Here is a 15378-nt window from a genome sequence, read left to right as displayed (position 1 = left end):
CCCAAAGACTGCTGGGAGTCCTGTTCTCCCAGCCTGGAGCTGCTCCTGCTTGGCTCTCCATTCCCTGCTTTTGGCTCCTCTCTGCCTAGGGTACCTGTCTATCCAAATACAACTCTGCTTCTTATCCAACATCTGACTAACAAATGGATAGAACATTGGGCAAGCTGTTATCATCAGCAACAGATCACTTCTCTCCTCTGTTCAGGGAGCGGCCTGGGAACCCACAGTTAGTGTCCTCTCTGAAAATTCTGAAGACAAAGACTGCAATACCCTCAAACAGCCTATGGGGGAGAAATGGCACCTCTGCCAAATAAGTAAAAGGAATTTTTAATTTTAAAATCACCATTTAAAGTCTGAGTACTTTAGAATAAAGGGGCAGGGCATGGTTCAAAACAGGATTGAGAGGTTCAACCAAGCTTTCTGGAGAGCAGGTGACCAAGACAACCAAGAAAGGTCCCAGAGTACTTGAACTTTTGGATCGTTGTTTGAGAAGAGCCCAATCAGTAGTCAATTTATAACTACATTTCATTTTCAACACACACATTCTCTCTCTCTCTCTCTCTCTCTCTCTCTCTCTCTCTCTCTCTCTCTCTCTCTCTCTCTCTCTCTCTCTCTCTCTCTCACACACACACACACACACACCTATTCCAGAAGTCTCTGTTGCAGAAGCAGCCCAGGCCCTTGGGATGGTACTCCGCCTAGAAAGGTCTCAGATGGAGGATGGCAGATTTGCTTAAGTCCTGGCAGAGGAAGTTAAATCTCTTTAAAAATTGATCAGAGACTAGTAAGGGAATAAGATATAAGTTGTCACTGGGAATTAGCAGATGTTACTGCATGGGCGATATGCGTGGCATTACCACTGGCAGACTACAGATTGGGCCCTGTGGCATTTTTGCTGTTGCCTCTGCCAAGAGACAGTGCTCTTGGGGGAGAATGAGGTGACTGGCTTGCTGCAAGCTGCAGCTCGGTTCCTGCAAGCAGCCCCTGGAGCTGCTGTGTGCACTTGCTTGAGAGAGGCCAGCTCCGCACGGGCTCTGAGTCACAGGTGCTCCGGCATGCACAGACTGCCTATGGTTTAAAGAGCCAAGGTTGTCTTTGTCCACACCTGGACTGAGTCTCTCACTAAAGGTCACGACCAAATACTTTTCTACCTAACATTTGAAGCTTTAGTTATTCCACTGTTTAATGCTATCATTAAAATTCTCTCAGAGAGGAATGTATTGTACTACCTCATACCTTCTTTTTATTTTTTTTCTATTTTATGTTACCACAAAGCAGAACTTGGGGGAAAAGGCACACATGGAAGTCTGGGTAGCAAAAGTCATGTCTGGGCAAATCATATTCTAGCTGCTGTGGGGGCACAGTAGCCATGGAGTTCTGAATACAAAAGGAAGGGTGAGAGCCAGCTTCTTGCATTCGGCCCCTTTTCTGGGCTGTCTGTAGAGATCTTTTCGGATTCCTTACATTTCCCCATTTCCAAGTAGGCAAGGACTCACAGACATCAGCCATAGGCAGAACTACGCAGACCAGAGCTCAGCTGCTCCCAATCACAGGGAGCCAGAACTGAAGCAAAGCCTCCCGGTCTCAGAAAACCATGGCTCGCACAGACACAAAGCCTCCACTCAACATCACACCTTCTCACAGTCAGAATAGGAAGCCACACAGAGACTTCTGCAGGCATGTAGGCTCTACTCAACATCACAGTGTCTTCCAGAGAGGCTGGAAAGCCACGCGTGGACCTCCGGAGGCATGTAGGGAATTTCTTTTCCCTGCAAACAGCACCAACATCTGAATTCTACATCAGCAGGCTCTTCCACCTTTATAATGAGGGAGGGTGACAGGAGCCTCTGTCTCCTGGAACAGATCTGGAAGTGCCACACATAGGCATAACTCACTTTCATGAGGGTAGTATCAGACTTCCTGTGCACAGAAAAGGGAGAGTTCTCATGACAGGAAGTCATCAGAATCTGAGTGCTTCAGCGCATCACTGGGGTAGACTTCCCCAAGGACACTGAAAAGTCCTCGCCAACTCTCAAAGTCCCCAAGTGTTCTGTATATCACTCTTGGGTCTTAGTCAAGACACTCCGCCAACAACAGTGTTTGAATGCTGGGTGGTTTGAGTCTGCAGGGCATTTTTCAGCAAGTATGTGCACTGCTGTCAGCTTGGTGTGCTCTGGAGTCATCTCGGGGATACAACCCTTGGGAATGGATAATCTTGAATTGGTTAACTGAGGTGGGAAGACCTACCCACTATGGGTGGTACCATTCCCTAGACAGGGATCCTGGGCTGCATGAAAATGGAAAAGTGAGATGAGTACAATCAATCACCTCCCTCTTCTTGATGGTGGATGCAACATGACCAGTTCCTTCAAGATTCTGTTGTCCTGACTTCCCATCATGATGGACTGGACCCTGGAAATCTAACCCAAAATAAACTCTTTTCTTCCTCAAGCTGCTGTTGTCAGACGATTTTTATCACAGTGACAGGAAGAGTTGGACAGATTATTTCCATTGTTAAAACTGGTCCGTTATAGCAGTCATTCAGTGAACCAAGTGACCCTTCTGAGTGCAAATTGTTTAACACACCATGTAATATGGACCCAGAATATTTAGAACTGTCCAGAGCCTAGTTCACTGGGTCTGTGAGCTAGCTGCCTTCTTCCTCACCACGTATCCCTTTCTGGTGGTGGGTGTATAGCATCTTCCTATGAAGACAGCAAGTGTTAGCTAGCCTCCTTCCCTCCACACAGCACACCGAGGAGCTCCAGTGCTGTGCTCTCTGGGGTAACCCTGCATCCATGACATCCTCCTCTGAAAGCCTCATAGCTCCATCATCTCACTCTGGAAGCCCACAGGCTCTATGAGGGTAACCTAGCTCTTCCCAGTGTCTTATCCACAGAGCCATAGAGGATTTGGAATCTACTCAGGGTGGGTTTTACTTTCTGTGAATGTGGGCATAACAGTCATTGACACCAATGGATTCTGAGCGCCCCCCCACTCCTATCATAACCCTTCTTAATACTGAATATTGTTTTGCTTGGTTTCCTTCGACCTCTCTTGGCACCCTAATATCATAAGAAATGCAGGTACTTGACATGGACTTTCCCTTTAACATAGTCACACAAAATGCTGAATTCTTAGGATGGTCAAACCCAGATTCTCTCAGCATAGAATCTTGGTACTCTAAGAAGTGACAAGATTGTGTTCCAAGTGCACCACCTGGCAGGGAAGTCAGAGAGGTATCTTGCTGGTGCTCATTCCACCCCCCCACCCCCCACCCCAGGCCTATAGCCCGAGCCCAGTACCTTCTAACAGTTGCTCCAGTCACTGTGCTGGCTCTAGGGTTCTCTCATCAAATTCAAAACATTCCTCTGTTGCAATATTACTTAAAATGTTCAGGTAAATGGCTGAACTTACCAGTCAAGGCTAGGTTCTGAGGCCCACACTTTAGTAGGTTAATGGACACTTAGGCTACCTGGGATTGGTAGTAGTCACAAAACAGAAGCAACAGAAAGTAATGGGCATATCCTATGGCCTTTAACAGCAGACTTCTAAATCCTCTACATGAGACCCAACATATAGCCGCAGACCCAAACTGGCAAATGGAGCATGGCTATTTCCATAGAGGTAGCTTTGGGACAGCCTTTTCATGGAACACATAGCTCACATGCTGAAAGATTCCTGGACACCAGAGTGACATGGGATATGCACCTTTGAGATCATCACAGCTGTGATTTTGTGACACACAGGGACTGCATGTTCACATGTACATGTGCTGAGCTTGTCTGTGTTTGTGAATATACATTTGTGTATACACATAGAGGCACACACATCCATGTCACCAAAATGTTATTCCTGCTCAGTAGCTGAGCAAATGTTTTATGGCCCATTGGAAAAATCCAGAATGAATCCTTCTGTCTTCTCTTATTGAATAGCATTACTGATTACTGCTTTCCAATTTTAAATCATTTGAAATGGGGATAGCATATGCTAAAATAAATCTGTTCTTTTAAAAATTTAAGTGGAAATATTTTAATTTGGTTCTCTGAGGCAGGATTTAGTCTTCCCATGAGAACTCACTAAATTTGAACCCAACTACCCTCATCCTTTCTTCTTCCTTCTCTGGTCTCTCTGTGTGGGAGGAGTGATAGGAGGCCAGGGTGGATTCAGATGTCCCCAAAACAGCTCAGTCCCATCTGAGTGACCTCCATGACACTTGAGTAAATATATCCCATTTGCATTAACAAACATGCTATTTCCAAACATTCTGGGGCAGATTGTACTGTACTTAAAAAGAGATGAAAGGCTGGAGAGAAGGCTCAGACGGTGAGGCAGTTGGCATGCAAACTTGACAACTTGAATTTGCATCCCAGACTCATGATAAAGCCAGGCACAGCCATGTAAGCACCCATAATCTGAGCACACCCCACAAGGGGGTGAGTGGGGAGAGAATGTCTGGAAGACCACGGGTCATCTATCCTAGTATACACAGGCATCAGTGAACAAGAGACCCTGATCTCAAACAAGATGTCCCCTGACCTCTCCAGATACCATGTGCATATCCCTGACACACACCATATGTGGACCACCCCCCACACACACCGTGGCATGTAAAACCCCAGATCTACACACCATAGCATGTACATAACAGCCACTCCCTGCAAACAAACAAGCAAACGAAGCCATAAAGAATCATGCAGCTTCTCCAAGGAGAAGGAGCAATCGTGTTCTGAATGTTCCTTCTCCCTCTTACTCCAGTGCATCCTCGCAGTATCCTTTAAAGACTAAAGCTCCAAGCAACTCATTATGCGTATTCATCTATTTCACAATGGTTTTCAGAAAACTTGGAGAACCATACCAACTGGGGAAAGATGGAAAATAATTGATTTTATACCCTTTTCATTTGTGGTGATTCTCAGCATAGGGAAATTATTTCTCCCCTCCCCCCACCACATGAATGGTTCCCAAATTTCAGGGCAGGTGGAAGAGGGTAACCTCCCTTGACTTATTGAGAAGAAATGGATTCTTCACTGTGACGGTCCACACACTTTCTAAGAAAGCTGGAAGCTGGTCCTAAGGCCTCATATCATTGCCTTTTGGTATTCGATAAGCAGTCTCCAAGATCCTGATGACTCCAAGAAAGCCAGGTGTTTGTAAGCCCAGCCAAATAAGTCAACAACAGACGGACGGTTAAACCATAAGCAGGGCACATTCTCTCTGAGGACAATTGAAGCAGATTTCTCCCACAGCTCCCATGACTCCCCATCTGCCTGCTCCACCAACAAGAAGAAACAGAAAGAAAATGAGTGACTGTGTTCTGCAGTCTTCACCATGAACTGTTTGTTTGTTTTGATTTGTTTTGTTTTGGGAGTAGTTTTGAAAAAGGGTCTAACTTTGTAGTCCAGGCAGGTCTTGTGGTCATCCCCCTGCCTCAGCCTCTCAAGTGACGTGACCACAGGTGTGAGCCACCACACTCTGCTGCATGGAGCTTAAAGAAAATTTTATATAATGAAAGAATAAGACACATTTATCCTGTTTTATCTTTTGTGTTGGGCTAGTTAAGATTATTGTCAGCAGACTTTAAAACAGCATTCATAAGCATATTACATGTGAGAATGTGTGGTATGTGAGTGTGTGTATGTGTGTGTGTGTGTGTGTGTGTGTGTGAGAGAGAGAGAGAGAGAGCATGCGTATATGTGAGCATGTTTATGTGTACATATATAATTTAAAAATGTGAGACTTTGACCTCTGCCCAGTTTTCTTTTCTCTCACTCCTACAACACTCTTTATGGACTTCCTGGGGTCAGCTCTGTGACATTCTTAGAGTCAGGAACAGGCCACTAGGAAAAGGAGGAAAGGACCTACTGATTGCAATACAAGGAAAGCGGCCTCTGGAGTCAAAGCTGCCTTTGTATCTCAGCTGACAACAGTGTTCCTGTCCCGCAAAAGAACCTGGGTCAAAAATGGTCAAGCTTTCTCAAGCTCTAAAGGTCTAAAGTCCCACTAAGAGCTTGTGATCATGCATAACCCCTATCCTATTCAACCACTGACATTCCCGTGCGTGCCAAGACATAGTGAAATAAGAGAAAATCACACAGAATCCAGGAAAGCTCTTTCGCATAAGTTGGCTGAACCCTGGGCACCTGGTCCCTGGTTAAACTGTGAACAACAGCAAGCATTCTCAAACTTATGCTCTATGCCCAGAAAAGACCAGTGGGCATTAATGCCATACCTAGCAAGAGAGGAGACTATAATTAAAGGAGACTGAATTATGAGATGGTAATTTGGGGTAGAACTATTTCTTTTAGGAGCAGACATTACACAGAATGTTCATGGGGAGGAGAACCCCCATGCTCTGAACCTGTCTGGCTTGGCGGAACACTAACACATTGACCAGGACTTTTTAGATTTCTAGTTTCATAAAATCTTCTCCCCGGGAGTAACAAAACTGTATGTGAGATCTCTACCTGATGAGATAAGACACTCTCCATAAAAGAAGAAAAAAGAAAGAAAGAAAGAAAGAAAAAAGAAAATGAGTTGGGGGAGATGACCTCTAAAGAAAGAGCTCTCACTAAATACAAATCAAAGTATCCCCAAATAGTTGATGGGGCCATGTTTTCACATAGTCCCCAAAGACTCTCTCAGCTTTGCTGAGTTCAAGAGCGGCTTCCTTTCTTTGCCTTAATGCTGTCAAAAAGTGACCTAAGGACAACCCTGACCCCTCAGGGGAACTGCATATGCTGTCAATTCACCCAGCCAGCACCAACCGCTGTGCCAACCTGGCAGAATATCCCAGGGTCTGCTTCAGAGACCTCCTGATGTGAGGGGAGCATCAAGGGACAGACAGTCCTTCAGACCCTCTAGGAAGAGAGTACAGTATCCACAGCAGTCAGGCATCCATCCATGCATGCCTGAAGGGAAGCCCCTTGGGGCAGGGGCAGCTCCTCTTCTGTAGGGCTCCAAGCAAGCCCAAGGGTTCCCACTGCCCAGTAAGCCAGCCAGGCTCACCTGCCTCCTGGCTCCTACCTCCTCGTTATTCTGGGTGGGGTGTTCTCGCCGCCCTGGGGAACGCAGCCTGTCCCTGCCTCCACTGACACTCTGAGGAAGGGGACAAGCACAGGAGGGATGGGAAGGAAGCTCCTTTACCAGGTGTGCTTGCTTTTGACCTGGCTTAGAGCAGGCACAGCAAAGTCCCCTAGCAGGGTCCCAATCAGCCTGACCCATGCATGCTTGCTATGTCCTTTCTCCCCTAATTACAAAGTAGTTGGGAATATTCACAACTAGCACAGGTTAAATGAGACAGCCCCAAAGAGAGAGGCCTTTGTCCAAAGCTGTTTGGGCAAGTCCACCTTGCTTTTCAGTTATTGATAAAGCCAGGGTAACCTTTAAAATAGAGGGGGTGGGGCAGGGTGTGCTAACCCACACAGCAACCTGGGGGTTAGAGCTACAGCCAGCCAATAGCTCTCTCTCTCTCTCTCTCTCTCTCTCTCTCTCTCTCTCTCTCTCTCTCTCTCTCTCTCTGTCTGTCTCTGTCTCTCTCTGTCTCTCTGTCTCTCTCTGTCTCTCTCTCTCTGTCTCTCTGTCTCTCTGTCTCTCTCTGTCTCTCTCTCTCTCTCTCACACACACACACACACACACACACACACACACACACACACACACACACACACACACACACAGAGGCACCCCCAGCTGCCTTACCTGATCCTGTTGCTGTACAGATTTTCCCGAGGCGCTGGGTTCCTTGGCGGTGGTCATGGTCTGTCCTGGCACTCACCACCCAGGGACAGGAGGAGTCTGACTATGACTTTGGAGGTACCAGAGTCGCAATGGTAGGGTGAGGAGAGCAATTCTAGTCCATACTTCCGAAACCACCAGGTTTTGGGGGGGCGGTGGGGGAGGGAGCTGGGGAGAGCAGCCTAGTTTGCTCTTTAAATGCAAAGAGCAGAGACAGGCTCGACAGAGGAAGACGCTGCTGCTCAGTGGGGCTTCTCCAATTAGCCACAGCCTCTGCAATCGCCACAGAAACAATAACTGCTTAGCAACCGGCAACTGGCGGCTGGGTGCAGGCAGGGGCCCGAGTGATGCGCGCTGCTTCCCCACCGCCTCCTGGCCACGGCCGCGCAAAGGCGCATGCTCCGGCTGTGCTCAGCCTGGCTAGGGCTGGGGCGGGGGCCGCAGAGGGGCCGCGGCCGGTGGATGCTACAGGAGCGCCCGAGCACCAGCAGCCTTGCCACTACATCCATCACGCACCCATCATGAATCCAGGCCACTGCGCGCCCCCGTGGCTGAGCCAGTTGCCTGCAGCAGTACTGGCCCCATGGCTCCCTCCTGGGTAGGGGGCTCAAGAGGGATGCACCATCTTTTTCCCTATCCTTAGCTACAAAGTGCGGGTGCTTGGGGTGATTGGAGAGGCCGGCCTCCCTTCTGTTGGCCCTGCTGGTTCTGTTGGCCCTGCCTGGTGTATCCTTGGTCTTTCTTTCCAAGTCAGAAAACTTTGGTTTCTCCTTTGGAGTGGATGGATCGCTATCAAACAAAAATCAACCAAAGGCGAGAAGAGCTCAGCCTCCTTCGTGGCCATAGGCTCTCTGCTGCATCTGATTTCCAAGAGAAGACCAGGTAGCATGTAGTGCCCTGTGGACAGCCTGAGACTTGGGCCTCCATCTTGGACCCTCCAGGGCCTCCTTCCATCACGAAGTTTTTTTTTTCCTGCTCCTACAGACACCAATGTAATACAGAACATTGCACCGGAAACTATCAGGGAATCAGGATTAAGCAAGGATTTTCAGGTGGGGATGGCTCCTGACCCAGCAGAGAAGCTTCATGGTGGGCAATGTCAGAGGTCTTTCCCTCAGCCTTGGCTCTGGCCCATGCTCTCCCTCTGAGAGCATCTCCTTGGCTCTTGGTCTCTTGTTCTCTTCTTTCTCAGGCCCTGGCTACAGGTAGCCACTTGCTGGAAAGAGTCTGGCTACCTGATGATGTCACTAATGGCCACTAATTACTTTAGGAATTGTGTCCTGGGACCTGGGTAGCATTGGTCTGATTTTTGTTGTTAGGATTTGACTTAGCAGGAATTTCAGAGACAGTGTCCTGGAATCCAGCCCCTGCTCCGGGAGTCATGAGTCACGTCATTTTACGAGAACAACAATTGGTCATTGACAGGCAAATTCAAATCCTGGCAGATGACTGCCTGCTGTCCCACAGCCCAGACTATGCTGCTCTGAGTACTTTGTTGGTACTGATTCCGATAACTTTTTTACATGGTAGCAATAGCTTACACGGTTTGGTCAAGGGGTCAAGAAAAAAAAAAGACCATGTTTCAGTCAGTCTACATTAGGTCAGGTGCCCCTCCAGCATTGGCTATGGCTGAGACAACATGTAAACACCTGTGTTATCACCATCACAGCTCTGTTGGCCAGGGGATTTAGATACTAAACACGTTCAGTGTTGCTGAAAGGCAGGTGCAAGACCATGCCTCTAAGTCAGACTCTAGGAAAGGGCTTTGTTCAGTCGCAGGCTCCTGTAACTGTGAAAGGTTCCTGCCACAACCTCCTTGCATCCTGGTTCTGGAAGCCACTGTGGGTTGAGGTCCCTATTCACATTTATCCTTAAGGCCTAGGAGCGAGGAAAACAGAGACTCAGGAAAGAGGACCATGTAGTGGCATAAAGGGCCTCTCTTGGACGATACCCTGGAAACATCTTAGCCCGTTAGTCAGTCAACAACATCAGCAGTCCCTGCCTCAAACTGCAGTCTCAACACAGCTGTCACCTAGAGTTTTCTCTTTAACCGATGCTGCCTGGTACAGGTTAAGTCCTAAGTCACCATCTGTCCATCTGCGCCATGTAAGAAAGGACTCATTGCTCTCCTCTGAGGCTGGGTGTGAGCTGCTATCCACCGACAAGGGCAACAACATAGCTAAGGGCTAGCCACTGTCCCCAGGGACCTCAGCCCAATGGGAAGTGGTCCTCAGGGATGCTGAGCTATGTACCATGGGCATATAGGAAACTCCTTCAGCCTCTTCTCATTTCACTTCTCAGCAAAGAGCTCAAAATAGAATGATACATCTAAATTGAATATGGCCATCATATACAATTTGCAGACATTTGTAAGATGACAGAAAACATTTCAAAGGGATTTCCCATTGCTGGCCAGGCTTTGCCTCTTGCCCCCTCATCCATTGTCCTCAGGAGTCACTGTGTGGAAAAGTGCTGGAGTGTGTACAAGTGGGGGCCAGCCTGGTTGTTCCACACAGAACTTCTCCATGCGGTTCTCTGGTGCTCGCTCCCCAGATGCCAGCTTCTTTGTACACTAGATCTTGGCTGTCTTTATGAGTGAAAGAGCAGAGAGTTCTGCCTTCTGAGACACTGCAGGTAAAGCTATGCAAACGAGGGGTAAATCTCACCTCCCTGGGAGGTCTCTAAAATATCCTCAGAGAATCCAGTGGTGGTTGACTGCTGGAGGAGAGGGCAGAGGGGCTTGCTAATGAACAGACATAATGACTCAGTTTTGCAAGATGAATACATTCTGAGATCTACAGCATAGCACTGAGCCTGGAGTCGACTGCTGCGCCACACAGTTAAAAATCTATTAGTGGGGTAGGTCCCACAAGTCTTCTTGCTACAGTTAGATGATAAGGAGGTGTCTTTTGCTGATACTTTACAATTAATCACAACACCTTTGTAGGAGAAATAATGTACTTAGGTTCATCCTCTGGAGTTCAAGTCGTTGCAGATTACTACACATGCAGAGAACCTCTGGCCAGGTCAAAACTAAGTCATCTCATGTTTAATTACAGGTACCTTCTTCAAGTCCTCCTTCAGAGATGTTAACAGCCAGCAAAGAGAGCATGTGTGCCCCAGAAGGCAGCAAGACTGTGCAGACCAAAGATGAAAACGTACCCTGTCTTTGGTATCGAATGACAGAGCTGAGACTCTTTGACCTCCCCACCCCCATACTTGCTGGGCTTTTTAGAAACATTGCTCAAGTGCCTGGGAAGATCAGCTCTAAGTTCTTCAAATGAGAGTTAGCTCTTTTTGGTTGAGACTGATCCAGCTTGCTAGGCAGCAGGCAGCCCAGAGCACCTTACTTAGACATGGCTCTGATGTCATGAGCGGACTCACAGAAAAGGAACACAAGGTCCTTCCAGGAGCACCTTGGAGATCTCATGCTGATCTCAGCCTTCCTTGTGTCAGTGAGGAGACTCCCTTCTTTTCCGCAGGGAATGGTTTTCAAGGTAGCCAGTAAACATGCACAGCAAAGACTGCACAGCGCCCTTTCTGCAGGTTCAGCATGGTGCACACTGAGAACCAGGGACCTCCCACTTCCCATCCCAGCTCCACCAGCACCTCTCAGATCCCTGAAGCCACCTTGCCAAACGGACCCTCTTCCCCAGGTGTGTGTGAGTGGGCACTGGCACCGGCACAGCCAGCGTTTGTTCACGGACTTGCCGTCCTGGATCCCTCTGTTGATCTCAGCAGCTTCTCATCATTCTATTTCCCATACACCTGCCCCGAGGAGCCAAGCAGCCACCAGCTCCGCTCAACCAGCGAGTGTGCACTGAGCATGTATCTTATATGAACGGCAAAAACTCTATTAGGAGGAAGCACAGGAGGCAGAGATGCAGATGTCTTAGAAGTGAGTTGCAATGATTTTGAACACGTAGCATTTACCACCTGCTAGAGAAACTCCTCTTAATGAACAGTTTCCTGAAAATATAAATGACTGTGGGACAGCAGGTCCAACTAACTGATTGAAGCAGTCATCCAGGGCCCAAGGAAACTAGCAGAAACCACACATACCCCACAGATACTGAAAACCAGCAAGAGGGACAGGGGCCTGGCTAAGCCTCCTGATCTCCATGTGTCAACTGTCACTGCTGATACTCTCAGCAAGAGTTGGCCTCTGGCAGTGGAGTTGCTCCCTGCACATCTGAAATCATGGTTTGGGTTTGACCTTGAGAATCTAGTTCCTTAAGTGCCAACATTCTGTCCTGGGAACCACTCCATCTCCTTATGCCTGGGTGAGGAGGCATGGATGGTCCAGACCGAAACATCTGAGGCTTAGAGACACGAGCAGGCAGTGATCACAGGGGAGGGACACAGGAGGCAGCAGGTAAACCTAGACTAGAGAAGAGGAGGTCTGCTTGTGTAAGAGTGACCAGGAAGCTCAAAGCCCTCTCTCCAAGCTGGTGGACACCCTTCTCCTGCATCTGCTATCCATCTCCTGATTTGAGAAGCCTAACAATGAAGTTCTGACTGCTGAGGACACTGAAGAAAAGGTCAGAGCAAGGCTGAACTCTAGACTACTGGCCTCACCTTCAACCCTCAAGTGGAGGTTAGTACAGCCTGAGGCTTTGGAGTTTCCTCCTGGGAAGACCAGTCCTAGCATGTGTGCCACGACTCTGCCTGTTGTCCAGGGTGGACACTCGGAGAAGACCCATGTGAATTTCAAGAAGCCAGGTCAGCCTCCTACTCTCCCCGGGCAAGCTTTGACCACCATTTTCTGGACTGAAGGGTGCGATCCTCTTTCCTTGAGAGCCTGGCTCGTAAGCCTCTCCAGCCAGAAGTGGAACAAGGGTGGGGCTGCACTCAGGTGACTTGGGTTTGCCTCGTTCTCAAACTGTTTCTCTATTTTAAGAACAATGGGAAGAGTGGAGGCCCGCGGGCTGTCCTTGGCACCCACAGTCATGCAGACTCGTGCTGTGAATAAGAAACACCCTTGGCAGCACCTCTCTTGGGGCAAGGAAGAAAGAAACAGTAGGAGGGAAGAAGGCAGGGGAAGGTGGTCTTGGCTTAGGCCATTGATGAGCATGTGCTCTGAGCCCTGCTTCTCCAAATCTCAGCCTCATTTTCCTATAAGCGAGGGGGGGGCCCTAGGAACCTCACAGTGGCCTGCATTTCACAAGCACTTGCCCTGTCCTATTTGGGACTTGACAGCAGCCCTGAGAAGGAGCTGTTTTACTCCTGTTTACAGATAAGATGTAGTAAAAAGGGAACAGGTAGTCTGCCAGGGCTCTTGCTGTTAGTGAAAGAAGGCTTAGCTTCCCATGCTCTGTGCTGGCACCGTACTGTTTAGGTTATGTGTTCCCCAATTGCTCTCAGCTAGAAACTCTACCCACAAGTCCAAGGCTGGCCACCAAAGTCCTAAAATGCTCCATTTTCCAGGAGGGCTTTCAAATCAGTGCACTCCTATGTCCATGCCCAGCCTTTGGATGGAGCTCCCTGATAATGATGGCGTTGATTCTTGCAAACCTCATTTCAGCCCCAAGTCCATTCATTTTTTTTCTGCCTTCCCTGGCTGTCCCTAAATGAGCTCATACTTCCTAGTACCTTTGCAAAGCCAGGACCTGCGGGTCCCCAGGCAGGACTGCACATGATGGCTGTCCTAGGCAGGGTGTCATGAACTTCTCTTTGGGTGCCTCATGCTGCTGGGTGACCTTGGTGATGGAGTGTGACAGATGCCTTGCTTATGATCTTTAATGGCTGTGACTAAAATTTCTGGGGTTGTTCAGTCAGCTCTGGTTTGGTGCCAGCCGTGGAACAAGCCCTTACACTGTTTGGGGGGACACATGTCAGCTGTCTCTACTGCCACCCTGGGCTCAATGGCATGTGGGGAAAGATGTCCTTAAGAAGCCCCCGGGACACATCCTGTGGGGCCTCACTAATGTCTTGGTTTTGCAGGCCCTCTGTTATCTATGTGACCCCTGGATGATAACTCCTGCTGTCGGGAAGATTCTTTGTCCCCAGTGTAGGAGGATTTCCCCAAAGTTTTATTGAAGATGTCTTATTTTTAGCATAAAATGATTTAGAAAGCAGACACAAACACATAGTTCCCAGAGAAGGATCAGCCGGCACAATCCCGACTGCCCCACTTGCCAAGACACATCTGATTTGGCTTTGGAGATTGGTGCGAATGGAAGCGTAAATGCTGCTCGGACGAGCTGCTCCAAGTTGGAAGCCCATGAAAGCAGCAGGGATCTAAGGCACTTAGTATGTCCTCTAGGAAGGTCTGGTCTAAGTGGAAGCATTCAACACGAGGAGTCCAAGAAGCAGGTCATCCCGCCAAGGGTTCCCGCCACACACAAAGGCTTCCCTCTGCTGAGCTCTTAACCACCCTTTACTGCCCTGCCCAAATGTCCTGCCTACCCTCAGACCGCAGAGGTTTACTTCCTCGCCTCTGTGTTTTCCCATCATGCTTTTTTCTGTTCTCTACAGCACCACTGCTCAGCTGCCTGGATTCTTGGGCTGGTTTTGAATTCTGCACAGGCCCAGGTAGGGAAAGTGCTATGCCCCTATGAAAGGCCCTAGTGTTAGTGTTGAAGTCCTAATAATTCCTCGTTGGTAAGTTCTAGTCCTAGTGCTGGCAGGGGACAAGCTACAGAGCCTGGGTTTCTGCTACTTGAAAGGCCCAGCAGTGGACAGGCAGGAGGGAAGGGTAAAGTAAAAACTATTGTCAACCAGAATATGGCTAGTTGGAGGTCTCTTTTGGGCTCAGCACACAGGAAGCTGAACGTCAGGAAGAAGGCTCAAATTCAGGAGGCTGCAGGAGAGGTAAGACCAGGCCACAATTTCTAGGCACTCCTCATCTGCAAAGGGGCAGGCTCTCAAGGACCTCACAGGGCACAGTCTACGAATAACAGAGAGAGAAGGAGGCAGGCAGCACTGGCTTGTCTGCCTGGGCAGAGGGGAAAGAGCAAAGGCTGGAGTGGCCATTCCAGAGGTTTCTACATACTACTGGAGAAGCCATCCCACATGCAGCCCTCAGGAAGGGGCTGAAGGAATGGCTTTGAAGTCCCTGCGGCTCTAGCCCCCTCCAGTCCTACCTCAGTCTTCAGCACAGCAGCTCCACTTTGATCTCCCTCTCCCCCGTTACAGACCATTAGAACCCAAGGCTCCACAGGGTACCATGTCAGGGAGCCTCCCATCCCACACTGCAGGGGCTCCAGTTCCCAAAGGAGCAAGTTTGAAAGGAGGGACAGTCACTAGAGGGAAGGAAACGCCTTGCATGCTACACACCAGAGAAGAGACCCCTGTGGAAGATAGTCCCATTATGCCACCCAGTCGGTGTGTAAGTCAGATATTCAATGGCATTCCTTTTAAAGCTCTCCCCCCTAGAAACTGTGACGACTGAAAGGTCTTAGAAATTAGAGCTCAGCCTTTCCCACTAAACAGACTTTGTGTTCTGGGGAAGTGCTCTCGGAGGTTAAGTGCTTGTTATGCAAGCATTAGGACTAGAGTTTGGAATCCCAGCACCCACCAGGAAGGCATGATAAGTAGTCTGCAATTCCAGTCTTAAATGGCAGAGGAAGGAGATCCTTAGAGCTAATGAGACAAGCATATCGAGGAGCTCTGGGTTTGATTGAGAGACCTTGCCTCAAT

The 15378-nt window shown here is 48.7% G+C and overlaps 1 protein-coding gene across 5 annotated transcripts in view; it reads right to left on the bottom strand.

Moving 5' to 3' along the window:
* The window catches only part of Dpp6 (dipeptidyl peptidase like 6), an 890647-nt gene that overhangs the window by 460755 nt on the left and 414514 nt on the right, over positions 1–15378 (bottom strand). Inside the window, exon 1 of one of the 5 annotated variants that reach the window (XM_005084207.4) lies at positions 7702–8142. The exons of the other annotated variants lie outside the window; for them this stretch is intronic. Coding sequence (XP_005084264.1) covers positions 7702–7758 — 57 coding nt within the window. The 5' untranslated portion in view covers positions 7759–8142. Of the gene's footprint in view, positions 1–7701; positions 8143–15378 lie in introns of those variants that run through there. 5 annotated transcript variants of the gene reach the window in all.

Source organism: Mesocricetus auratus, unplaced genomic scaffold, assembly GCF_017639785.1.
Source record: "Mesocricetus auratus isolate SY011 unplaced genomic scaffold, BCM_Maur_2.0 Super-Scaffold_100676, whole genome shotgun sequence".
Classification (NCBI taxonomy): domain Eukaryota; kingdom Metazoa; phylum Chordata; class Mammalia; order Rodentia; family Cricetidae; genus Mesocricetus; species Mesocricetus auratus.
The sequence above is the reverse complement of the archived record's forward strand: the minus strand, read 5'-3'. Positions and strand labels throughout refer to the sequence as shown.